The sequence below is a fragment of the Megascapheus bottae genome, chromosome X (assembly GCF_031878675.1).
Source record: "Megascapheus bottae isolate mThoBot1 chromosome X, mThoBot2.hap1, whole genome shotgun sequence".
NCBI lineage: Eukaryota > Metazoa > Chordata > Mammalia > Rodentia > Geomyidae > Megascapheus > Megascapheus bottae.
In genome coordinates this window covers 33,176,981-33,204,852 of record NC_143547.1, presented here as the reverse complement: position 1 = coordinate 33,204,852, position 27,872 = coordinate 33,176,981, and the positions used below count along the sequence as shown (strand labels likewise).

The 27,872-nt window shown below is 44.2% G+C and overlaps 1 protein-coding gene and 1 pseudogene across 1 annotated transcript; one reads left to right on the top strand and one right to left on the bottom strand.

The window, feature by feature from the left end:
- Positions 1-4,361: 4,361 nt before the first annotated feature.
- LOC150040781 (coiled-coil domain-containing protein 85C pseudogene) lies at positions 4,362-5,246 on the top strand (annotated as a pseudogene).
- A 70-nt stretch (positions 5,247-5,316) lies between these two features.
- On the bottom strand, positions 5,317-27,564 carry LOC150040780 (uncharacterized). Its single transcript, XM_090327094.1, has 7 exons — positions 27,468-27,564; positions 23,640-23,723; positions 16,171-16,373; positions 11,835-15,998; positions 11,199-11,524; positions 6,624-6,866; positions 5,317-5,449 (listed from the first exon to the last, which is right to left on the bottom strand). The coding sequence occupies exons 4-7, from the start codon at positions 15,801-15,803 to the stop codon at positions 5,317-5,319; spliced, it is 4,671 nt and encodes a 1,556-aa protein (XP_090183220.1). The 5' UTR covers positions 15,804-15,998; positions 16,171-16,373; positions 23,640-23,723; positions 27,468-27,564.
- Positions 27,565-27,872: the final 308 nt, after the last annotated feature.

The following is a 27,872-nucleotide window of genomic DNA, read 5'->3' as shown; positions in this document are numbered from 1 at the left end:
AGCTGTAGACATCAGAGTTTGGCAAAGTAGCAACACACTGAAGGACAGAGCCTACCTTTGGCATGAAGTCTCTGAAGGAAAAGACCTGTTTGTCCTGCCTGTGGTGTATGGGTAATTCTGGGTTAGCTTAACTATGCATGAGAGAATATGGTGGTTTTTCCTAGCTCTGTAGGTTGTAGCCAGTCATTCTGCATAGTTACATAGGACAGGTCTAGTTCTTTTTTTGCTTGCAGAGAACAGGGCATGATGTTTCACTCCAGCTATAGATGATTATCTTAGGGTTTTACACAGAATGAGGCCTACTGTGCCGCTTGTATAGTTGGAGGATGGCCAGGGGTTTATTTTTGGTAGTTGGTTCTTAATGGCAGGGACTGGTGATCTTCAGCTCTAGGCCAAATATAGAGAACAGGGTGTGGTAAAGTCAAGCAGTTTGCAAGGGCATAAGATTCTCTGCATGGAGGTTTTGAGGAACAAGGCCTATTAATATAACCTGACTGATGGTTTGTCTTGATTGTGTAGGGTGTGGCCTAATGATCTGAAATAGTTGCACCATGCTGTGGTTTTGCCTGGATAATATAAGACATGGTAATATATTGTTGCTAGACAGTATAGCGCCTATTGAATTACCTTGTTTGTGGACTCTAAAGGTCAGAGTCTAGTAGCTTTATCTTTATGTAATGGGATATGGAGGACAAGAGCACTGGTTTTGAATTTGGATTTTTTCTAACTACTTTTTTTGCCTGTTTTGGGGCTTGAACACTAGGGCCTGAGCAATGTCCTTGAACTTTCTTAAGGCTAGAGCCACAACACCAATTCCAGCTTTTTTTTATGAATGTGGTACCAAGGAAATGAACCTGAGTCTTCATGCATGCTGGGCAAGCACTCTACCACTAGGACAAACTCCTGGCCCTGGACATGGCTTTTGGAGGATAGAGTATGCTGATTTGACCTGGCTACTTGAAGAGGGCCTTGTGTGTTACCCAGGCTAAAAATGGCAGGACCAGGGTATTTTCCTTGCCTGCCAAGGGCAGGGTCTCACCTAATTGCCTGACTACCTGTGTCAGAGACAGTTGGTTTGGCCTGGCTGAGAACAGCATCTTCCAGCTTGAGAGGCTTTGACTTCCTAGAGTAGGACTTGGAATAGGTATAAAACTATTTTGAGATGGATGATGAGGTCTGTATTTGCTATTATTAGGGTGCTGTAGGTGCATTATATAGTTCCTCGTATATATGAATGGTCAAGTGGTTTAATTAATAAGATCAGATACTACCTGGGTGGCAAGAACATAGAGATGAAAACCTGAAACTAGCATACCACTGTGTGGATCAATGCTAGACCTTGGTACATTAATACACAGAACAATGTCTGACATGTGGCATGGTTGTAGACAGCCTGGTCTACCCAATTAGAGAATCCCTGAAAAGGTGGGCGTGCCATGGCAAAATGTTTTGACAATCACAACCTACTTGTGTGGACTGGCCAAAGAAATTAAAATAGATCCTGATGCACTGCTGGTAAAGTGGCTAGGTTGCAGAGATGTGGAAGTGACCATGTAGGATGGCCATGGAGTCCAGGATTTGTCCCAGATGCACGCATATGAAAAACCAGGCCTTGTCTAGTTGACTGTGTGCAGAGATCTGGACCTGCCTGAACAGTGCTGTAACACAGATCAGGTACTTTCCATGTGGGGTGATGGCAGCTATGATAACAAGCCTGTGTGGGGAGGCCTTGGATAAAAAAAAAGTCTGCCCAAGTGTGGTGGTGATAATTAGGGAATTTATGGATATTCTAGCCACAGAGATCAGAGAAGACAACCATTCTAACAGTGTGTGGCCCAGTTATTAAGAACTGGGCCTTGTTGTATGGCCTGGTTGCTTCTGAGGATACCAGAAATTGCCCCAGTGGAATGACTTATACCTGTAATGAATGAGTACACAGTCCACAACCTGGTGCAGATGAATTGTGTATGTAGAACATCACAACCTGATGCAGTGATGGCATTGGGAAAGAAGCTCTTACTCTGGAAGAGTTGAGTGTGTTTCCTTAGGAGCTAAATTTTGGCAGATGCTGTTGGGCTCAGATCTCTGAGAAGATAGTGTCAGACAGGCAAAAACTCATACGAAAGCGCACACTGGAGAGCTTCAAGACTGGTCACGAGAGAGGATTCCTACTTTGGTGTTTCTTTGGGCTCTTGGTCTGTTCCTGGCACTTGTGAAGGCAGCCAGTGCTGTTTGAAGATTGCCCTATATGGACCTGGTCTCATGGTGCAAACATCTTAGACCAACAAAAGGATTGCAACTATTCTGATCATGACCAGAGTTCACCTTCCTCATGCAGTCCATGTGGGCAGAGCCTCATCTTTTGGTGCCACAGGTTGCCTCTTGCTATCTGAGAATTCCAACAGTCTGTACACAAGTTTCCCAAAAGCCTAGGAAAGCTTCCGTTTACAGTCTTCCACCCTAAGTCTCACTGGCAGTACTGCTTGCCTTTTTTAAAGATGACTGAAAGACTATAATGGTGGACTCACTCAGAGAAACAACACAGTTGCAATACTGGGCCTGTTGATGCCCTTATGGAAACAGAACATGTAAAAGTGGAGGGGGTGATATGGTGATAGTCACTCAGGGGACAACTCCTACATAGGTTGTTCTTGGAGCTTAGGACTGGTATCTTCAAACTTTTGTGGGTTTGTGCAGACCCTGGGGCTTGAAGAGGTGATATCCCTCAAATCTTTTTGTTGAAGACGCGCTCTATTACTTGACCCACGGTTCCACTTCGGGCTTTTTGTTAGCTAATTAGAAACAAGAGTCACACAGTCTTTCCTGACCAAACTAGCTTAGAATTTTAATCTTCAGATCTCAACTGGTTCCATAGCTAGGGTTATATACATAGGCCACCAAGATCTTGTTTCTTTGGGGATAATGGATCTGCAACTTGAACTCACAGCCTTTACACTATTCCCTGTTTTGTTTTGTCTTGAGGCACAGTTCTATTTCTGGCATTTAGTAGTTAATTGCAACTGAGAATATGTCACTAATATCTCCCAACCTAGCCAGGTGCCTGTAAGCCTAGCTACTCAGGCAGCTGAGTTGGAACTGGAGCTGTGGCTCAAGTGGTAGAGCTCTACATTGAGGAAAAATATTGAGTAACTGCTCCAGGTTCTGAGTTCAAGCCCCAGACTGGAATGAGAAAAAAATGAAAACTAAAGAAATATATAGTCTCAAATTTTTAATATATATATATATATATGAGTAAAAAGTACATTGATGCAGTTGGACACTGTCTCCAGAATTTGATTCTTCTCACAGAACTGAAGGTATATATACATTCAACAACTCCCTATTCTTCTCTCCCCTTAGCCTCAAGCAGCCACTCTTCTGCTACCTACATTTAATAAACTGATTATAGTAGGTATATTACATGGTTGGAACCATACAGTATTTGTCTGCATGCAACTGGATCATTACATTTTTTCAGTCAAGATTCATCATATTCTCACACGTACCAGAACTTAACAAATTCTGTCATAATTGGTTTTTTTAAGTAAAGGAAGGGAATGAAAAAAAAGTTGAGCAGTGAAAGTCTGATAGTTTGATCAAGGCATAGAAGGAAAGGTTATAAACTCATCTCTTTCACAATATATACTCATGAAATTCTCTTTCCTTTTGCCAGTCCTGGGGCGAACTCAGGGCCTGAGCAGAATGGTCAGATTGTCAAGACCTGGTGATACTAGGTGATAATTAACTGGAGAGATAGGGTGATCAGGGCTCCGGGAAGTAGAACTGACCTTGCCTGCTTCACCAGAGCTCAGAGAGCCCAGCACGGTGGTGGCGGCAGCATAAACACCTGCGGGCTCTGGCCCAGGTGTGTGCTCCGTGAGGGCACTCCCGGCCCAGTACCTAGCTGCACATTCCCACCCACCCCCACCCCACCCACTGAGGCTCCCTGCCCAAACGTGGCCCTGACCAGCGAAGCTCCAGCTCAGGGATCACTGGCCCCAGCGGGGGAGGGGGCAATGCTGAAGTGGGCCATGCTGGAGAGGACAATGCTGCGCTTTGGCAAAGCCTCCTGCGGTGGTGGCAGGGTCGGTGATGGAGGCTACAGCATCATAGCTCAGCCAGGTGCTGGATGAGGAGCTGCTGCAATGGACCAAGGAAGAACTGTCCTCTAGGTGCAACTGCAGTGCACCCAGGGCGAGAAAATAGGCTTCATTCTGGAGCATGGCAGCCTGATGCAATGTATGATGGGAACCATGGGCTCCAGCAGCACCTGCTGGAGATCTGAGGACTCAAGGATGTGAACCAACAGCTGCAGGACTATACCCAGGAGCTGCGATAGTTCTGGGGCTTCCTCAACGATGATGGGCAGAAGGGGTGCGAGGTGGCATGCAAGTGGCAGAACTTAAGGCACAAGTCGCTGGCGATGACTGGGGGAGGGGGAAGAAGAGGGGAGAGTCCCAGGAGTGCAGGCACAGGCTCATGCAGCTAGGCCAGCAGGCAGCACAACGGATTAGGGGCCCATGATGTGGAAGAAGGCAGCAACACATTCAGCTGGGGCAGCCTAGGCAACTCCAACCACCACCAACAAGTCTGGACCGCGCTGCTACTACCCAGGCCTCACCAGGACCCTGATAGCCAGAGCAGAGCTACACGCCAGTCCCTGAACGACTGTTGGCTCCTTCTCACCACCGCATTATCCCCAACAGCCTACACCATCCCTAGTTGACCTACGTCAGACAGATGAAACCGACGTGAAACTGCTGGAGGGTGACAAGGTCCTTTCACAGCAGGTGGGTTCTCCAGTGTTTCATACTGTCCAGAAGCTTGCATTACTTCTGCCCTCCTACCAGGATATCTCACACAATGGCCCTGCCTGCCCTGTCCCAGAACTGCCCTCACCCCCTCCAAGGGCTACAGCTCTGCAGGACAGAAGCTCATCTCATGAAGGTCTTGGAACTGTCCAAGAAATTGCACCAGCAGCTCCAGGACAGCTGTGGAGAGAATCTGAACGAGAAGGGGAAGGCCATGGTCTGAGAGATGTGCAACATGGTCTGGAGGAAATTGGTGATGCTACCAGCTCCAAGCCCTCCATTCAGCAACACCTGTCCAGGAACAAACTCAAGGGATATCTTGAGGGCTATTGTTTCATGTATGTGTACTGCCCTGGGATTCCAGGCCTAACCCCTCCTATCATTCCCTGTGCTGAATTGTACATAGATACAGCTTCCCTGGCCACCATGGTGTGATAAGGTCAGGACACCTTCACCCTCATCCTACACCTGAAAATGGAAGAGATGACAAGTCACCTGGACAGTGTCATTCCTTCAGGGCTGTGGCTCCATTTGCAAGATGCTGAAGGCTGCTTCTAGTTGCCACACCAAGTCCCAGCAGCATCTCACGTTCAATTAAGAGCATTTCATCAAGCCTTTCATCCCTTACTGCCCCAGCCCTGAATGGAAACCACAAGATCCAAAATCCTGATGCAGGACACACCCTTGTTCCCTGCAGAGGCTGGGACTACGACTCACAGACAAGCAACTTACCAAGTCCATGGTCGGCAGGAGGTTGCTCTGGGTGTCCTAGGCACTTCATGATTCTCATGGGTCCTCACTCTCTGGGAATTGGTGTCCAGCTTGTTTGTAGCATTCATCAGTCTCCATCCCCCTCAGACACCTCCCCCTTTCCATAAGGTATCCTTAACCTTGCCAGGCTAAGCCATTTCAGGTTGCTCCTGCTGGGAATTCCTTCTGTGTTTACACAGACACAGGAGGGTCCTGGGTTGTTTGAGCTGAACTGCACATCTCTTTCTTGGGTCTCTGTCAATTATGGCCCCTCCTAAGCTGGCTATACCTCCTGTCACAGTGGGTAGAGTGTCAGGAACTGCCTATGGCCAACCTTGTTCTCCCAGGGAAGGAAGGAGCCTGATCTGCTTCTGGCTTTCATTTATGCTTCTTTGGGTCCCTGTTAGGGAAACGGGGTCTCCTGGGAGTCCATTTAACAAGCTTACTATTCTACACCACCCAGCTCTAGAGAGAGCCAATGGGGAGAACCCGAAAGTAGGGAGCTAATTCCATGAGTGAACTTGGCTGAGCTTGCTTTTGCTGCCCTAGTCTCATTCAGGCCACTTCCTCCCTGAGCTTCAGGGACCCAGCTATGGCCTGGGTTGTCAAATGAGATGTTCAGTGTAAATAGTCACACATATAACAGAAAGGATGCTAGGCAGGTATTTCAATTTGGCGTGAGGAAAATGAGGCCCCTAAGAGATGGTGATGTGGTACATTGCAAATGAGATCCAACACCTGAGGGGCCAGGTCATTATAGCACTTGTGCAACTAACACCAGCCCCTGGAGGCCTTTTCTAGTTCCCCACTCTGTTTTCATGCTTCTAGTGGTACTTAGAGCTTCACACATCAAGCACTTGGAAAGCTTTGTCCAACCTGCATGGAGAGTGGGGATAGGGCAAGGGGAAGGCAGTTGGTCTCTGTTCCTCACTTGAACCAGAGCCCTTCAATATGGAAAGGCCCAGCCTCAGTGTCTCAGTGGTGGGGTTAGGGATAGGAGGGTGCTGCTCCTGCTGTTCCTAGTGGTGAGCTTCCCATCACTCTATCTGAAGGCCATGGTACCAGGCCACACTTGCCTCTGGCAGCTGAGCTAATGCGACCCCTTCCCGGAGGCCAGGAAACTGTAGCCTTCTTGGGTGTGGGTCCACAGGGGCAGGTGACAGTCCTAGGAGTTCCAGTGGACCATTTATGGATGAGGATGGCATGGCTACCACTGAAATAATAAGTCCTGGCTCTTGGTATCTGCAGACCTGCTGAGAAAGAGCACCTGGAAGCTGCTTCCCCTCAGGGGAGTGGCAGAGGCATCTGGGGATCCGAGAGGCATTCCTGCAGGTCCCCCTGCCATAAGCCAGCAGCCCTGTGGGAGCCCAGGCAGTTGGGACTGCAGTCACAGCCTGGACAGGCCAGGTGGGGCTCATACACAGGGAGCTTGAGGGCAACAGCTCAGGGTGACACTAGGTGACCTTCTTTCTGGAATCTCACTTTTGCAGGGTTGGTGAGGATGGTCTTTCACAGATCCCTCTCCATTCCTAATGCTGATTCTAAATCTTGAAGCCTCAATCACCTGCACTGGCTTTTGACCCACTGAGATGAGGCCACTCCCTCCAGCTTCCCACCTCCCTTGGGCGGATTGCTTAGCCTGGAGTCCGAATCTGCTGCCCACATTTTTCTAGAGTGGCACATTTGTATCCAAAAGTTACCAGCTACACACCAGTGTTTAAAGAGAAAAAAATGATCTTTCATTTTTCCCCTTGAAACTCGAGAGGAAACAGAATACATGCTACTGATATTTTTTCTTTTTATTTATTTATGTTTTTTTGTCAGTCATGGGGCTTGAACTCAGGGCCTGAGTACTGTCCTTGGACATTTTTTCTCAAGGCCAGAGCTCTACCAATTGAGCCATAGCACCACTTCCTGCTTTTTTCTATGTACATGGTACCAAGGAATTGAACCCAGATCTTCGTGCATGCTAGGCAAGCACTCTATCACTAGGCCAAACTCCTGGCCCCTGATTTTACTTTTTAAAGAACTGAAATGCATGGTTTCAGGGTAGAGGTGTATACTTTTCATTCTGTGGGAAAAGTATTTGTGCTCCTTTTAGGGAAGGGATGGAATGTTTGGTTCTTGAGCCAGGTGGCCAGTAGCAATGCTATTTTCTGTATGTGACTTATACACAGCCACCCTCTACAGCTCTGGCTGCACAGAAGTGGAGCCCATAGACTTTTAGCCCATTTCTACCTTGTGTAGAAACACATTTGATTTGTGGAGTTAAAAAAATAGAACTTTCTGACAGTGTGGGTTTTTTTTTTAAAGAAAAGCATTGATTTGAACTATTTTAGTAAAAGGAATAACAAATAAGATTGTGACAGTGTATAGTTTGAGGTACATAAATAAAGGCCTCCTTGCAAACCTCAAAAAAGAAACTGGAGATCAGGAGTTGCCATGATGTGGCAGTTGCTGATAACAGCATGCCTATTTGCTTAGGTCACTGACAAGGTTCCCTCAGTTGCAGATATCTAAGCATAAAGGAGCATTCAGTGACTGATGTCATGTTGGAACCTAGATGAATTGCTCTACAGGACATGGAGTGGTTGGGTGGGCTAGCAATGGGGATTTTGATCTATCTACTTTATGTGCTTACCTTCATATTTTTCTAGAAACAGGGCCTATACCAAGGAATTCCACAGACTCCAAAAAGTTGCTCAGAAACAAAAAGATAAAACATTACAAGCTTGACATAAAAGGGAGGGGATACTGTAACAATATGAGATTAACCAAAGGGCAACACAAGAGAAGAGAGAAAAACATAAATTTATTTGAAATAGGAGGGGAAAAAATGAGGGGAGGAAGAGGGGAGAGGAAAATGGGGACAAAAACATAGAATGAATATTTTATGTGTGAGAATTAATTCACCTTCTATCTGGCAAATATTACTGTGCCCTCTATACATTAAATTAAAAAATATTAAAAAGGAGAGGGGAAAAAAGAACATGTAATAAAAGTATTAGACTATAATCATAGTTGATTCAAAAACCCATAATGGGCCGGAGTTTGGCCTAGTGGTAGAGTGCTTGCCTAGCATGCATGAAGACCTGGGTTTGATTCTTCAGTACCACATACATAGAGAAAAGGAAGAAGTGGTACTGAGGCTCAAGTGGTAAAACTCTAGCCTTGAGAAAACCCAAGAAAGGTGCTCAGGTCCTGAGATCAAGACCAAGACTGGCAAAAAAAAAACCCAGAATGAAGCCTGTCCATATGATATTTTATGTCCATGTAGTCCCCATCAATCACATATATATATATATATACATATATAAGCAACTTGGAACCCACAAGCACACAAATACTTATCCTACTATACCTTCTTACAGAGTTGGTCAGAATTCTCTTTTACAATGTGATTTGTACATGAATAGTTTTCCAGTAAATGTAAGATCATATCCCTTGTCAATCATTAATTTCAAAATGTAGAACTCTAGTGAACAGCAGAAAGAATTTCTGTCTCTACTCAGACCCCTGTCTCCAGGCTGTTCCTCCTTCCCTGATTCTTGGTGTTCTTCCCAACCAAGCAAGCCATGCATGAACATGTCCTGACTTTTTGCTGACCCTTGATATCCACAACCACCACCACCCAATTTTCTTCACTCTTGATATTTTACAGCATGTGAATTCCTTGCATCTAATTTAAAAGTTGCCTTGGCTAAGTGGGTATAGAGTACCTCAGTATAAATTTTTAGGAAATAAATTTGTCTCGGAGACATGAAATAGGTGAGATATTATCTTAATCTGATTTACATAAAAATGGTGCCTTGAAGCTGGGCATTGGTGGCTGACATCTTCAATCCTAGCTATTCAGGCAACTGAGATCTGAGGATCACAGTTTGAAGCCGGCCTCGGCTTAAAAGTTCCCACGAGACTCCTATCTCCATTGGCCACCAGAAAACTATAGTTCAATGGGGTGGAGTGCTAGCCTTGAGCAAAAGAGCTCAGGGTCAGCACTCAGATCTTGAGTTCAAATTCCCCAACCAACCAAAAAAGGTACTTTACATGGACTGTTAATAGTCCTGCTTTGCATTTTATTTAGGGTTTTTTTTGGGGGGGGTATGGGGTTTGAACTCTGGGCCTCGGTATTATGCTTATGCTCTTCAGCTCAAGGCTGCTGCCCTACCCCTTGAGCCACAGCAACACTTCCGGTTTTCTAGGGGTTAACTGGAGATTAGTCTAACTGTTTTTAGTGTCCAGGCTACCTTTGAATTGTGATCCTCAGATCTCAGCCTCCTAAGCAGCTAGGATTACAGATGTGAGCCACAGTGCCTGACTTTTTACTTAGTTCTTGTGAGACTGTCTTGCTACATAGTACAGACTACTGTCAAATACACAACACTCCTACCTCAGCCAACTCAGTGCTGGGATTAAAGGCCTATATCACCATTCCTTATTACAGTCCTTCAAGTATGGCAAGAAAGGCCAGGCATGGTGGCTCACACCTGTAATCCTAGCTACTCAGGAGGCCGAGATCTGAGGTTCAAAGCCAGCCTGGGCACTAAACTCCATGAAACCCTTATCTCCAATTAACCACCAGAAAACCAGAAGTGATGCTGTGGCTCAAGGGGCAGGTTGACAGCCTTGAGCTGAAGAGCTCAGGAACAATGCCCAGGCCCAGAGTCCAAGTTCCATGACCGACAAAAAAAATATGGCAAGAAAGTACCACTTTTGGCATAGTGAAAAGTATTAGGATGTTTGTCAGTGGGAAGAGGATGAGCTTAGCATATACAGACCCTTGGATCAATCCTTATAAACAAAATAAAACAATTCTATGTAAAATAAAACCAACATTAAAATTTTATTGCTTTAACAACCACACATAAGAAACAAGATTTAAAAGCAGAATTTTTTTTGCCAGTCCTGGGCTTGAGCTCACGGCCTGAGCACTGTCCTTGGACTTTCTCAAGGCCAGAGCTCTACTATCTGAGCCTCAGCACCATTTCTGGCTTTTCTTCTCTGTATGTGGTACTGAGGAATCGAACCCAGGTCTTCATGCATGCTATGAGAGCACTCTACCACCATGCCAAACTCCCGGCCCTAAAAACGGAAACTTTAACTCCGTGCAAAAGGAGAAATTTTGAGGGAGAAGAACAAGGAATCAATGACGAGGAATGGGAGAATAATGAGTGATAGGAGAAGACTTCAAAATTGCTCAGCAGAATAGCTTTGTGTTTACAGAACTTTGTTGACCTATACAGGTAAGGATGCAGCAGGCAGCTCATTCAATACAGTGAGTAGGTTGGGCATATTTCAGGTGTTGTGGAGGATAATCACAGAAAGCCCAGGTGGGAAGGAGATGAGTTCTGCTCCCTATATAGCTCTCCGGAGGGGGCTGTATTTAGGGTATGAAGGTGAGGAAGTAAGGTTCAACTAAGGCTAGCAGGGCTAGGAGTGGCGATTGAGTCCAGGCCTAAAAATCTATAGAAGAAAAAGGTTATCATTGGAGAACATCCACTTGAGGTTACGAGAAGAGTCCAGGAAAGATTTGGTCTGTTGGTCAAAAAGACTAGTCTTTATGAGGCCAATCCAAGGGAAACAGTATTACTATGAGCAGCTAGCCTAGACACCAAAGGGAAACAGCAGAGGGCTGACCTTTTCTGAGAGTCATGGTTCTTGAGGATGCCACCTGAAATATAGCCAGGATTATAGTTGGCAGGCCCTGGTGATGTACAACAGCTGTCGAAAGGCGAGTGTAGCAAAATGGCTCTACACTGAAGAGCAAAGCCTATACTAGATTGGAGGTTCTGCAGAAGTTCTCTTGATTTGGTCTGCCTATGAAGTAAGGGTCTGGTGTATGAAATTGTCTTCCCATCAAAGAGCATGGTTGGTTTGCCCTGGCTGTGTGGAATGCATACAGCCCTTTTGTATCCTAACAGAGTGAGAGCCTCTGATCGTTGGTATTCCTTTGGTGGTAGTGCCTATGTTACAATCAAGAAAAGGATAGTCTTGGTGTTTTGCACTGAGTGCAGACAATAGGGACCAGTAACACTCACAGGGTCCATAATAGATAGTTCAGTAGATTCTCTGACTAGTGGGCACTGAATGGCAAGATCTATTGGACTTTCATGACCACCAATGGAAAAGTTCTGTGTTTATGCATAACTCATTTAGGGTGTGGGGTTTGCAACTGCGTTGTAGAAGAACAGTCCTGATAGTTCGATATGGCTGCAACAGAGTAGGGTCTGGTGGTTTGGCCTACATATTGGGTGGTGCTGCCTGGTGATTTACCTGGCTATGGAGGCCTGACCATTCCTTAATTGCTTGACTTCCTTGAGCAGCTCTTGGTGGATTATCTTGGCTGTGTTGTAGAGCAACTGTTGTGGTAGTGGAGCCTCCCACATCAGGACCTGGCACAGGTCCTAACAGAAACTGCTGAGAAAATTGATATGGAGGTTCACAGCGGTGGTAATTGGGGCCAGACACAGTGCTGAAACAGGACAGGCGAGGACCTGGTACAGTGGAATGATATGCAGGAGCACTGTGTGGAATGCTTGTTGACCTGCAGAGATCCAAACCCGCACCTGAGAGGATGTTGCAGTGTTGAGGGCCTGTTTCATTGGCTTGGATGCCAATATTTGGGCTTGACTGGGTGACACAACCATGGAAGTTGGGATCAATCCTCATTCCCCTGTTGGGAAGAATGTGACCTGGTACAGTGGCCCTACTGACAGTATCTTGGGCAGCACAGGTGATATTTTCATGGAAATAATGACCTGACATGGATGAATTTCTGCTGAAAACAGGATGCGATGGGGTTCCAAGGTTATCAAGAGTCTCACGTCCTGGTGTGGAGGTGGTAGGGAACTGGAACTCAAGGTTTGCCATGGTGTGGCCATACTGCTGATTAGAGCATGCTTGGGTGGTGCAGCTACTGAGATCAGAGATGGAATGTGATGCTTTGCTGAAGACAGCAGTGACTGGCAAAGTGGCCCCGTTTGGGAGATTCAATCCTGATTGGCTAGAATGGCTCAGGAGATCATGCTGTGATACATATGCACTGCTCTGGGGAACAGGGTGTGGCAAAATGGGGAAGGGGTGCAGACCTTGGCCTTGTGCAGGGTGCTGACTCCAGATAATATGGTGTGAAGCAGATGCATTATTCCAGAGAATAGGATAAGGTAAATGGGACCAGTTTGGATGATGGGGCCCTGACAGAGCAGTCTGTTCCTGGAATTCAGGATTTGGCCCACAGGCATGGATGCGGAGAATGTGGTGGGGCAATGTGGCCCAGTTTTTTAGATTAGAACCTGCATGCACGTTAGAGTGACCGACATCATGTTGGGAGTCAAATGGGATGTTCCACAAAACTTGGCCTGGATTCATGACCCTGAGGGAGGCATCTTGACCTGCATAGGGGACATGGCCATGAAAATCATGGCCTGCCATGGATGCACTGCTGTTGAAAACAAGGCCTGATGGAGTGGCTGAGTTAACAAGGTCAGGTTTTCCTGGTGGAGTAAAACCCTGAAAATTAGCTGCTGCCATGGTATAGCAACGCTGCTGATCAGGGTTTGCCCTGGTGGTGGGACCATTGCAAGCAGAAGTGGAACTTGATGCCCTGCTGTGGAGAAGAGGATTTCTCACACTGACCCAGTTTTGGACATCTCTCTGTGCCAGTATTGCATGGCTCTGAACATCTGCATGAGAACCAGGCACATTGCGCCTAATGCTGGTGCCGGAAAAAGTGGTAGACTTTTCAAGATCCTGGCCTCCCAGTGTGGCATGGCTCAAAACATCAGGTTGGGATCTAGATGAAATGCTTGGGAGAACATGGTCTGAAACTTGGCTGCAGAGATCTGGTCCTTCCTGGGGAGTACTCAGGGAAACATCACGGTGAGATACAGATGAGCTGTTGTATTGAATTTGATCGTGTTGGGTGGCTAAACTTGGAACATCTGGGCCTTCCCTAGTAGAGAGGTCCCAGGGATTGAGACCTGATGGGGTTACACACTGATGGTGGTCAGAACTTCCCCAGACTAGGCACAGGCAATGATCAGGGCAACCCTTGAAGACTTGGTCAAAGACAGCAGAATCAGATGTTGATGTACCACTCTCCTGCACATGGCCCGGCAATGTGCCTGGGTTCAGAAGATTTGGGCCTCTGCAGATAGTCTGGTAGAGCACATTATGATGGGAACCTGAGACACTGCTAGGAAGAACAAGGCCTTCATGGGAAGGCTGCTGGAGGTGTTCCTGGCCACCCAGGATCAGTGGGTCCAGGATATCAGAAGCTGCCTTGGTAGCATGACTAGAAAGATCAGAACTTGACTCCGTCGGACCTTGCCAGTAATGCTGGCCCTGTTTCCACTGATAATCTGGGTCTTCCTCCAGAGAAACACTGCCAATGAGATCAGAAGTTTCACAGATGGTACATGGGTGGCAATTAAGATCATGCTGACATTCCTTGCCAGGAGTATCAGAGCCAGAACCACCAGCATATCTGTGTAGAAGAGGACCTCGTAACATGACCTGGTTACAGTCCTGGCTGTTATAGCACCAGATATCATCAAAGGACACAGATGCATTTCTGTGCAATTTGAGGCCTTTTCTATTGGCATGGCTTGGGATACCACAGTCTGCCTGAGTAGAGAGTTGCCAGAGGTGCCGATATGATGGGGCAGCTTGGCGACTGAGTTCAGAATTTGCCCTGATGGGGCCTTGTTGGTAGCGATCAGCACATATCTGGAAAACTTGACCATGAAGATCAGTGCCAGTCCCTGATGCATTGCTCTTTGGAAGGTTGCCTGACAATGTGGCCTGATTATAGTGATCAAGGCCACCCCAGGTACTATGGCTACGGACATCACGGTGGGACCCTTGTCCACTGCTGCGAAGAGTATGGCCTTCTCTAGAGGCTTGTTTGAGATCTTGGCCTCCCCGTGTTAAAGAATTCTTCACACCAGGACTTGGCAGGGTAGCTAGGCAGGAGAGATCAGAATTTCTCTGGGTAGTGTATTTTGGTTGGTGTTGGTTCCTGTGGCGAAGGTGGCTGGAGCCCCAATGCCGATCAGAACATTTCTGGGGGACCTGGTCATGGAGGTAGGAACTAGGCTCTGATTCACTGTTCTGAAGAAATGGTCTTTGTTGAGTAGGCTGGTTACACAAATTTAGGCTTGCTTGGTTAGCATTGCCATGAAGGTCAGTATTTGCCACACTTTGGTGGTGGACATCTGGACGTTCCTTCAAGACCTGACCATGGAGACTAGGACCAGACACTAATTTATTCTTATGGACCCTGATGTCTGCCAACCCAGACTTCTTGGAGAGATGGGGTCTTGCGGAGCTCACATTTTTGAGGATATCAGGGTAGGACCCAGATGTACTTCTGCAAACAATGGGGCCTTCTGGAACTGTTTGGTTGTAGAGATCCTGCCCTACTCCTGTGACAGGGTTTGCAGCATCAGGAGTTGCTGAGGCATGATCAGAAACTGACTGGGTCAGGCTGCGGACGGGGCCTCCATTAGAGGCTTTCTGAGCATTCAGCCGATAGAGATCAGGGCCAGATTTTGATGTATTCCTCCGGAGGATTTGGATCCGGCCTGGCAAACGAACCTGATCAGGAAGACCTTGAGGGGTCCCATCTGCCTGAAGCTCGGGACCTTTTCCACTGGCCTGCTTGCAGATGGCTGAGCTTCTCTGGTTGGTTATTCGCAGATCAGACCCTGCACACATGGAATGACTGCGCAGATTAGGTCCTTGAGCTGATCCATGGCTTTGCCAAGCAGGACGTGACACAGATGCATGCCTAAGGAGAACACCACCTGGTGTGGTTGGTGGGGTGTTGTCCCTACAAACAACAGCCCCTTGATGGGATGATTGTCTTCCTCTAGAAGCTTTAGGTGGGCTATTGCTACAGAGCTGAGAGTTCTGAGATGCCAGTGGAGGAATGTAAGGAGGAAGAGTAGGAGCTCCAGGAGCTAGATGGTGTCCTGGAGGGTTTTCTGCCTGGTCTCTGCTGGACTGATTCCCATCAAAATTTCCCAGGGGGTTCTTTGTCTTCCCCTGATTGAATCCGGGCAATCCAGTGTAGTTTGGGGATTGCCCCACCGATTCCTGGACTTCCCCTGCAGTCCTCGGACGTCTAAGGATTTTGTAGGGACCCATACTTTCCTGACCACGACCAGAATGCACTTTCTGCATGCAGTCCTTAGGGGGAGGCATATCATCTTCAGAAATGGAAATGTCTGCCGTTGCCATGATACCTGGTTTGGTGCTTCACAACTGACAAGTCCAACAGTCTCTTTCTGCAAGTGTCCAGGAACTAGAGAAGCATTCTTCTTCAGTCCTCCATGTACTTGAAGTACTTGACTATCTATACTGGCATAGTCTCACTACAAGACAAGCACTAGGGTTGCCATGGGCTCTTTGGCTGGAGATGTGTGGAGACAACGCCTGTGGAAAGGGTGGGGTGAAATGGTGAATCCCAGTCCTCTGATGGGCTACACATACTTCACTTGATACTTTTAGCAGGTAAAATGTCTGGCTTTCCTACTTTCCCACCCCTCCTGTCTCTGTTCAAGTCTGTCAAATCTTACCAAGTCTTTCTTTGGTGTGAGTCACATACCTAGACTTTAGGAGGAGTCTTTGGGAAGAATATGTTGGAGTCTCTTAAAGGAGTCTGCCACGTCCTAATGGGGGTCTTTAGAAAAGTCTGCCTGACTCTACCAGACTCTTCTGCAGTCCGATGGGGTCTGTGGGAGAAGTCTGCTGGGGTCTACCAACGTCTTCTGTGGTCTGATGGTGTCTTTGAGAGGAGTCTGCTGGTGTCTGTAAGATATATTAGTAAGTGTGAACCTTTGAGCTAGAACTATATTTCATCAACCTTAAGTAATTGACATGATAGTAATTTACTACATTTTCAAAAATAAGATAGTATAACCTCTATATTCCTACATGTTTTACTTATATACATATTTTATTTTGTATTATATGTGTACTCTATGTTTGTATGTACTATACAATGTAAATACCAGATATCTAGAGTTTATAATGTAAATAACACTTATGTTATTAGAGTATAAATTACATTGCCACTAAAAGTTTTATTATTTAATATGAATTACAAAATAACACTTGTTATTACAGTATAAATTACATTACCACTAAAAGTTTTATTATTTAATATGAATTACAAAGTATATAATACATAATATATAACATATAATATGAACTGATATGCAGGATGGAGAAGAGTTGGACTGAAACTATCAGGTCGACTCTAAGCTCTATGGACAAAGCAACATATAGGCAATGTGGGTGAAAACTTTACATTCATTGAAGTACTATATAAATATACATATATAAGATAAGCAGGCAGAGGGTTTTTTTCTAAGTACTTGAGATGCTTAAGGAAATGAGTCTGCTAACTGTATTTCAGCACAATACATTGTTTCCTACAACAGAGCCTGGTGTCAGTCACATCTCCCTGTTTAAGAGTTCACTCCATTTGGGGGATCCCATTCAGGATTTTAGATGGTGATTTTTTAAGTCCTTTGCTACTATGGCTAGCTTCCTGAGTACTCCAGAAGAGAATACTACCAGGCACCTCCAGAATTCTTGATCTGAGTGGGGGCAACTGTACAGAGGGGCTCCCTCCTTAATGTGAAATGGAATGTGGGTCACAGAGACCATTTTGGGGTGCCCTGTGCTACAGTCAGGAAAGAACAAAGTTCAAAGCATTTCTTGCTTTTAGGCACCAGAAAGGGGGCTTAATCTCCCCATATGGAGACACCTAAATAATCCCATGGGAAGCTACGGTGAAACTTTCTCCCTGGTCCAGAAAGCAGGACATGACTATTGTGGGTCCCTCTGGTTTCAAGCTCTGACCAGGTCTGTGGTGAGTATGGATGTGTGAGATATAGCCTGGCACAGGGCCATAAGTGAATCTGTGAAATTCCTAGCCAGGTCATAAAGAAAGCTGCAAATCATCTCCCCTATATGTGAGGAGAGAAGGATCTCTGACCTGTCTTCCAAATATCTGATGGTATTGTATCTGTCTTGTCATCTCATAAAAAGAGAAAATGGGAGGAAAATCGAGTAAGGCTACCTCCTCAGAATGCAAGCTTAAAATTTTAAAGAAAGGATTTTCTGGAGACTATAAATTAAATGAACTCCTTGCCAACTCAGGGTCCTTTGTGAGTTCAAATAGCACCCCCGGTGTAGAATGGATCCCTGGAGGGATGACTAGACCCCTCTATGAACCTCTATAAAGTTTATAAAAAATAATTTTGGGGGCCACGAACATGTCCTAGTGGTAGAGTGCTTGCCTAGCATGCACAAAGTCTTGGGATTGATACTTGGTACCACATACACAGAAAAAGCTGGAAGTGGTGCTGTGGCTCAAGCGGTAGAGCACTATCTTTGAACAAAAAGTGTCTAAGGTCATAAAAGAAATGCAAATCAAAACAACTCTAAGATTCCACCTCACTCCAGTTAGAATGGCCAGGATCAAGAAATCTAATAAAAACAGATGCTGGAGGGGATATGGCCAGGAGGGATCACTACTACACTGTTGGTGGGAGTGCAAACTCGTGCAACCACTATGGAAAGCAGTATGGCAGTTCCTCAAAAGACTAAACATAAAGCTCCCATATGATCCAGCAATTCCACTACTTGGCATTTATCCAATCGTCCAGAAACAAGGGCATGCTAAATCCACTAGCACAATGATGTTCGTTGCAGCACTATTTACCACAGCAAAGATATGGAATTAACACAGATGTCCCTCAGTTGATGAGTGGATCAACAAGATGTGGTATTTATACACAATGGAATTCTATGCTGCTGTCAGAAAGAACGACATCACCCCATTTGTAAGGAAATGAAAAGACTTAGAAAAAATCATATTAAGTGAAGTAAGCCAGACTCAAAGGAACATAGGCCCAATAGTCTCCCTCATTTGTCATAATCAGTAGAAACCTTGGGCTCTCCTAGCAGAGATTTACAATAGAACAAAACCTAGATACATAAGGCCATATAGTATGACACTAAATGTAAGGACCTCCAGGATCAGGAAACAAAAGCCATATAATGAGTGACTGTTGTCCTTAATGTACTACGTTATTGCTCATCTCTTTTGCCATCCCTTGGTTATCTCATATTGTTACAATTTTTCACCTTGTTATCTGATATACTTTGTATGTGCTTAAATGGTTATTTGAAATTGGATAGGGAAGGGGGAAATCAAGATAAGTGGGGGGAGGGTGGGAGGAAAATGGGACCATGTCATGAGAAAGGGTATCAATGTTTGTAAAGTTATGCACCTTCTATCTGGTAAATATAATGTAACTCTTCTATTAATAACAATAAAAATTATTTTTAAAAAGTGTCCAAGGACAGTGCTCAGGCCCTACGTTCAGGTGCCAGTACTGGCAAAAATAAATAAATAATTTTGTATTGGAATTCAAGCTTGGAATCACCCTTATAATACTCTTTATAGGTCTTTAAGAAAGACAAAGCCCACCTAGGGAGCACCCAGATTTCAAACTATATGCTAATGTAAAGCTAAGCTCTAACACATGTTACAAAATATTCCATTATTGGTGATCTATGTTTGTTTAAGAACAAATATTCTCTCCAACTGTAATTATTTGTCTTTTACTAGCCATTGTATTAACTTGTAGATTTATGAATATATTCTAGTTATTACAAATAAGGGAAACTATGTAATATATATTTCTTTGTGTCTTGGTTACTTTGCTTAATATAATTTTTCCAAGTCTTTCCATTTCCTTATGAATGGGACAATATGACCATATAAAATGATGTTTATCAAAATGAACTCCAGGAAATGGAAACAAGAGAGTTTTTTATTATACTGCTTGCATTTATTTTTTTGTTCTTTCTTTTTTCCGCTCTGGCTTACTCCCTGTTGTCACTGTCTTTTATTTCTCTACCCTTTGTTTTATGTATAATTTTATCTGATTTGGAGAAGGGAAGGGACTCACAGGAACGATGAGACAAAGGGTGAACCAATTCAACAGTGATACTCACTAGACACTATGTTGGAAATGAACTTTACAATTTGAGGGACAGGGGAGTCGAGAGCGAAGTGGGAGAAAATGAGAGAGGGGTAACACTGTTCAAAAATAAATGTACTCATTGCCTTACTTACGTAACTGCTACATAACTCCTCTATATATCACATTTACAATAAAATTTAAGATAAAAAGAACATGTTGAGATGGGCATGGTGGCTCACGCCTGTAACCCTAGCTACTCAGGAGGCTGATATCTGAGGATCAAGGTTCAAAGCCAGCCCAGGCACAAAAGCACCTGAGGCTTATCTCCAATTAACCTCTAGAAAATGAGAAGTGGGGCTTGGCTCAAGGGTAGGGTGGTAGCCTTGAGCTGAAGAACTCAGGGACAACTCCCAGGATGAATTAAAGCCCTATGACCCACAAAAAAATTAATAAAACATATTCTGGGCCCAGGAACATGGCATAGTGGAAGAGTGCTTTCCCAGCATGCATGAATCCCTGGGTTCCATTCCTCAGTACCACATAAACAGAAAAAGCTGAAGTGATACTATGGCTCAAGGGGAAGAGCACTCACCTTGAGAAAGCTCAAGGACAGTGCCCAGGCCCTGACTTCAAGCCCTAGGACTGACAAATTAAAAAAAAAAACTTATTCTGATTTTTGTTGCAAAACATTTTTAGTCCTTCTTTTTTGGAGTTCTGACCACATGGTTATAAACATCTTAAAGGAATAATTTTAAGGCAGGAGTTCAGTGCTCTTTTTTCAAACACCCCCTTAAAATGCTAATAAATCATTTAAATTAATGTACTTGATTATGGGCATTATTTTTCAGCATAGTTCTATCAAGCCCTCAGTAAAATATGTGATTTGCCACTGAAATGCTAGAAAATTTATGGCCAAATTTTATTTTGAACTCAATATGAGGCACACTTCATATCATTACCTGACACTTTGTGCATGTGTGTGAATATGTTAACTATAATCTGATGCTTTATTTCATAAAAAGTGTTATTACTATAACCAAGTATTATCTGGCTCTGTATACCAAAGGAAAAAAAGCACAACTGTAACCTGAAACTGAAAATGAGGTCTTAAGAATTGGTACTAATAAATGTGTCTAAGGGGATAACATTAAGAAAACATGGATTTATGGCTGGGAATGTGTCTTAGTGGTAGACTGCTTGCCTAGCATGCATGAAGCCCTTTGTTCAATTCCTCAGTACCACATAAACAGAAAAAGACAGAAGTGGTAGTATGGCTCAAGGGGTACACAGCTAACCTTGAGCAAAAGAAGCTCAGGGACAGTGCCCAGGGCCTGGCAAAAAGAGAAGAAAACATGGATTTGAAATTGTTTTTTTTTTCTTTTCTATTTTTTTGTTGGTTATAGGCTTGAACTCAGGGCCGGGACTCTGTTGTTGAGCTTTCCTGATCAAGGCTAGCACTGTACCACTTTGAGTCATAGGTCCACTAAAATTGATTTTATTAACGAATACAAAATATTGTCTAAAAAATTCTTTGATTTTTGTATTTCATAGTTTTATGAGTTGTTTCAAAATACAAATTAATGGGAAAAGTGAATAAGTCAATGAATGAGAATGCAAAGAAATAGGGGATTTGATATTTTTAAAAATGGATAGGCTTTGGAAAAAGGAATTGAAGAAACAAAAAAGTGATTCTTTTGCATAACAGAGTATTTTGAAAGCAAAAACTTTCTTAAATTTTTGTTCCAGAATGGAAAAAGAAGCTAACACAAACCATAAAATGTTCAAGAAAATAGCAGAGGGTATGAGTGTATCTTGAGTTTTGTATGATAGATTTTTTTTTTGCCAGTTGGGACTTGGACTCAGGGCCTGAGCACTGTCCTTGGACTTTCTCAAGGCTAGAGCTCTACCACTTGAGCCTCAGCACCACTTGTGGCTTTTTTTCTATGTATATGGTACCGAGGAATTGAACCTGGGTCTTTGTGCATGCTAGGCAAGCACTCTACCACTAGGCCAAACTCCCTGCCCTGTATGATAGATCTTATAAATCATTCCTAAGATTTGTATGTAGTTAGATACCTAAGCAGCAACTCTTACAGATCCCCAGATTATCCTCACCTACTTTGGCCCCTTTCACAGGAAGCAGTCACAAAGGTCATCATCCTTTGCCCCCTTCTATCAACAGTAAGAATAATCTAATGACAGTTAAAATAGAATCTGAAAGAAAAAAAATAGCAAGAAACAGATATTAGATCCCAGTTAGGCAGTTAAGACAAAGGCCCACTTGGAAAACAAGGCCCCACTGCTTGGGGCTGCAGGCTTCTGCCATATCTGGATCTACAAGACACTCACATAGGCAGACCTGTCAATAAAGCTGTAAGATTTGGAGAACTGAAGCCCCTAACGTAGAAACATGTAATGAGAGAAAGTCTTTGAGGAGATTAAGAAAGAAGACCCCTGTTTCAGAGTGTGGGAGGGCCTTCCTTTGAAAATTTATTATAGACTTCTGAGATGCCTCAGGCTTGAGGATGCAGATACTCTTTGGTGATTGTCTGTACCTTGTCAGGACAACTTGAGAATTTCCCCCATACATACTAAAAAGGACCAAGGAGTGACAAGTTACCTGTTAAAAAATTATCCCTTGGTTTAAAATATCTGTGTCTATTGGCAATTATGGCAGAGATGATACAATGAATGTCAAATGTGTAAGAATGACTCAGTCTATTGCATCCAGCGTTCAGGTAACTTTTTACACAGTACTAGACCCTGGAACCTAGATCACACACACACACACACACACACACACACACACACACACCACAATTTCAAGAAACATTTAAAATGTAACTTATTTTTACCTATATAATTGTTAAAAATTATGTCCACTCTGGCCGGGAGTTTGGCCTAGTGGTTAAAGTGCTTGCCTAACATGCACGAAGACCCGGGTTCGATTCCTTGGTACCACATACTTTAAAAAAGCCAGAAGTAGTGCTGAGGCTCAAGTGGTAGAGCTCTAGCCTTGAGAAAAGTCCAAGGACAGTGCTCAGGCCCTGAGCTTAAGCCCAGGACTGGCAAAAAAAAATTATGTCCACTCTCACAGGCAGATCAGACTGTCATCATATGAGATGTACTATGGGAAATCACTGTAACTGGAGGCCTAAGAAGGGACCTACAACAGATAAAAGACCTCACCTTAAGATAGCAAATACAGTACTCTAGCTTGTGAGGCACGTCACATCAGTGAAATGGAAAAGAGGCCTACCTCGTAGCCCAGTGCTCCTTTCCTGGTTTTAGGTCCCAACCTGCCTGTCACCTGGTTGGAAGGCATGGCTATGATTTGTGACGTAAAGTAAGGCTACCTCTGGGGTTTTCCCTGAACACTTCTTCCCTCTCAGACAGCACCTGATTCCCCTTCTTTACCTACCTCCCACTGCCCTGCCCACCTTTGTGCTGACTGGCTCCTGCACCTTATATTAGCTAAATGTATTTCCTCAATAAACGAGTTCCTGCCTTGACTGGTCTCCCTGACATGTGTGTCTGATTGTCCTCCAAGGAGGGAGGGCTGGGGGCCATCAGTCGGCCCTCTCCTTTCTCAGCTTGTCAGGGTCAGGGCATGTTCTCTCTATCCCTCCTGCAGGTAGCGAGGGACTGAGGACTAAAAACCCTGACATAGCTGACTCAAAAATTACTAAACGAGTCTGGAAGTGTCTCCCAACTAGCCTAACAAGTTTTGATCATACCTTTTGATTATCTGGATAAAAATAAAACAAAATGCAAAAGGCCCCCTTTGGAGGGGTCCTTATTGTGATTTTTTTCTGCTCCACAGCTGTCATGTGGGAAAGACTTTTCCCTGGATGCACCTCAGCCAAGTAAAACCAGCTTCTTCAGAGTAGTAGTAGAACCTTTACCTGGCTTCATTGTGCAAGCTCACCCTCAGAAACATCTTCTCATTCCATCAACAAAACCTTCCAGAAATTCCAGCTACCTCCAGGCAGTGAGATGATGGGGATGCTTTAGTTATCTCAGAAGCTAACTAATCTACCAATGGAGGAAGCTTAAGAGATCACCCACTTACCAGGACAGATGGATTATATTGGCCTCCTCACTTACTTCCCAGATGACAAAGGGCTGGAGGTCAGAAACCACAACAGCAATGGGTCTGTAATTAAGAAAATACATATGACCACCCTAAAATTGCTGTTGTCAATTCAATTTGATGTTATGAATGGTCCAAAAATCTGATTTCTTACCCCAGTTACTTGCAGTAAGAGGACAACTGTAGAGACTGGCCACTTCAGCCGAAGTGGGAGGCTATCTCACAAAATGGCGATAAAGACTCCGATTAATACAAGTGTTATGTATCATTATTCACTCTAACCTAGGGATGGGTCCTACAACCTCACACTGTCCCATCTAGAAATATGTTAACTTTGCTTCTTGGCATATTAAAAGCCAATATATACAGCACTCCTACGAAAAGGCTTTGCTACATGCAACTGCATCTCTAGGACTTATAATCTGGTGAATTTCACTGTCTTTAGGTCAGAGGACCCTACATGGGAATATAGCTAACATACTACAATTTTTAGCTACAGATGGGGCAGTAACCTAGGATTCCTATTCTATTTCATGGAGTTACTATCACCCATAAAGGTGAGTCTTGTCTACAAGGAGATAGGTAAGACCAAGAACCCCAATTCTTCCACAGTCAAATATCTGGATTAGCACAGAATATTTATAGTTCAATCTGTAAATGTCTCCTCCTGGTTCGCCTGTGGGGGGACTAATATGACAGATCTATGTTTGATCTCCAGGAACCCTACGTTGCAACTAGATTTGACAATACAAGCACCAATGGATGGTTCTAAAAGTCTTCTATTAATAAAATGTATTGTAGCTCTTGGTCAAAAAGTCCATCTAAGGAATTGGTCGGAAAACTAACATGTCTGGGTCGAAAAACACCTACCAATTCAACACAGGAGACTAAATGGTGTGTGGGGGGAGAGGTTCCAAATTAGACCAAACTGGACCTGTACCCTCTAATTTCCACCAATTCTAGGCTGCATGGAATGGTGACATGAAATGATTGAGACAAACTGGGAGGCCCAATTATTGGATTTGTAAGAAAATGGAGTAATTTTGTTTTACCAAAAGGTCGGTAAGAAAGGCACATCCCAGGGAGTATTAACCCTTCCTTCTTCTTACTCCCTCTTGAACAGGGAAACAATTAGAGGTTTCAGTCAACAAAAAATGAAACATCCTGGCAAGAACAGCAGAATTACTAAACATTATCCAATGAACATGTTATTGTAACTGCCAAACTCTCACTCTATAAGCACAAAAGATTTCTAAGGCACACAATGTATCTAATAAAACCCCTTAGACTTAAACTACTTATTGGTCTCTGGAGGATAGACTATGTAGAAAGTTACCCTAAATAACTATTGCTGACATATAAATGTTAAAGACTGATTATAAGAGTTCAGTTTACAAACGCAAGAATAGCCCAGGTCCTAGTCTAAACTTGATAGATTTGGAACCCCAGAGAATTAATTGGATGGTGGGTCTCAACTATTCTGGAAAGCAAAACCCTCACTGGTATTGTGGGCTTACCATTAGGAGCATATCCACTACTTTCTTGCCTGTAAGCTCTGGATATAAAATCTGTCTGTAGTTCTTTTTTATTACTTATTGTAATTAATAGAAATGTTATATTATATTTGCCAGATAGAAGGGGCATTATTTAACAATCATTGCTACCCCATTTCCTTCCCCCACCCTCTCCTCTCATCTTGTTTTCCCCCCTTCCCTATCCTATTTCAAATAAATATATATATATAATATCAGAAAACAAGGTAAGATAATGTAACAATATGAGATAACCAAGAACAACAAAAGAGATGAGAAGTAACATATTACATTAAGAACAACAGCCACACCTTATATGGCTCTTGTTTCTATATATTGGAGGTCCTTTCATTTATATAATATATCAGATAACAAGGTAAGATACTGTAACAATATGAGATAACCAAAGACAACAAAAGAGATGAAAAATAACATATTACATTAAAAATAACAGCCACATCTTATATGGCTCTGGTTTCTTTATCTTGGAGGTCCTTTCATTTACCCTCGTCCTATATGGCCTTATGTATCTAGGCCCTATTGTAAACCTCTGTTAGGAGAGTCCAAGGTTTATACTAATTATGGCAAATGAGGAAAACTCATTATGTCTCTAGTTCTTTATGCAAGCTATGGTCAAAAAATGACAAATGTCAGACACTCTTATAATAATGTAAAAATATACATCAACCAGCTGGGTGCTGGTTCATGCCTATAATCTTAGCTACTCAGGAGGCTCAGATGTGTGGATCGTAGTTTGAAGCTAGCCCAGGCATGAAAGTCCATGAGACTTATTTCCAGTTAACCACTATAAAACTGGAAGTGGCACTGTGGCTCAAGTGGTAGAGGAAGATATGGAAACAAGAGTTTTTTTCTTTGTGTTTGTTGTTTTCAATGTATTATGTGAAGCTATTTCTTTTTTCTTTTCTTTTGTTGTTTTCCCCGTATGGTTTATCTCCTGTTGTCACTGCATCTGACTTTGTTACCTGCTGTATTGTATACAAAAAAAAATGATGAGACAAAGGAGAAAGGGTGGTGCAACATAACAGCGATAATTACAAGATAACATGTTGGAAATGAACTTTACAACTTGGAGGGTTGAGTGGATGTAAAGTGGGAGCAAAATGTGAGAGGGAATAACTATGTTTCTGAAGAAATGTACTTACTACCTTACATATGTAACCTTACATCACCCTGATGACAAAATTAAATAAAATAAAGCCAAAAAATACTATGTAAAAATATAAGGAGGCAGAGAGGATCTAAAATACACAAACATTTCATTCTCATACAGTTTTAGGAAAATAGGACTCTATCAACTATGGGATTGCACATATACTCTTTCCTGGTATTACATCTCCCTATTTGAGAGCCCACAACAATAATGCAACATATTATATACTATCCATTATATATATGGGTATATATACATTTTAGATGTGAATATATATCTACAAATATGTGTGTATAAACATATATACACACACAGTCTTACTACGTAGCCCAGAATTCAAGACTAATCAGAACATGCCTACGAGGGGCAGTAGAAGCAGCCTCTATCATAACCTCATTGTACAATTCAGGACAAACAAATCAAAGCCAGACCTTGATATACTGCGCCAGAGGACCCTGACCCAGCATGGCAAAGGTACACATTCACAAAGATCTACATGTTGATTATGAATAAAGTTCAGGGCCTTCTCCTCTGGCCTGTTTTCAGATATCTGGTTCTCTGAGCGATTCTAACCAGTTTGTAAACAGTCTAGGTGGAACTCGGCAGATATTAGTATCTTGAGTTGATATATGCTGTACAGAACAGGGCTTAGTATACATTTTAGCCAAAACAAAACAAAACCCTACACTAACTGTCACAGGCGGTGGCCCTGAACGAGAGACGAGTCTTCCTCCAGAAGCGGCAGGCTGACTACTGCTTACAGGGCTGAGAGCTCTCAGATGCAAGTAGAGGAGAACAGGGAGGAGACTGAAGAGCCCGGGAAGAAGATGGCACCCTGCACGCTTTGCTGCCTGGCACTGCCAGACCAATCCCCAACGACACTGTCCTCGGGTTCTGCGTCTGCCCCCATACCGGCCAGGGGAACCAGTGCCCTGCGAGTACTGCCCCGCCGAGCCCTGGCTGGCCCCTGCGGTCCCCGACGGCTGAGGATGTGCAGGGACCTCGGCTTTCCTAACCCCGACGGCAGAAGGCACTGAGGGTCTGCAGTCCTGAGGGGCGGCGCCTGGGCTTCGGAAACAAAGATGGCGGCCGACGCCACAGTACCTGGTTTGTGGCCTCAGAACCCAGCAGGGCAACCGTCACTCCGCACGCGTGTCCAGGGGCTAGGGAAGCCCCCTTCTTCGCTCTCGGCGGAGCTGGGGTGTCTCGGAGGCTCCACCGGCAGGCTGTCACTCGGGGACAAGTGACGGGGCTGCCAAGATGTCCTCGGTGGGAGCCCCGAGGAGGCAGAGCCTGTGGCAGGGGCGGAGGGAGGGAGTGACTGAACCCCGCTTCTGATTGGCTAGGCGTGCAGCACATGACACATCCAAGATGTCCGGAGGCTGGACTGGGCCCTCTGACCCCCACTTGCCTGATCTGCCCGCCCCTCCCCCACCCCTGCCCTGTCAGTGGTCTGCGGGGACTGACCCGGTCTCTGGAGGCCTTGGGCCGGTCTTCGGGAGTGGTGTC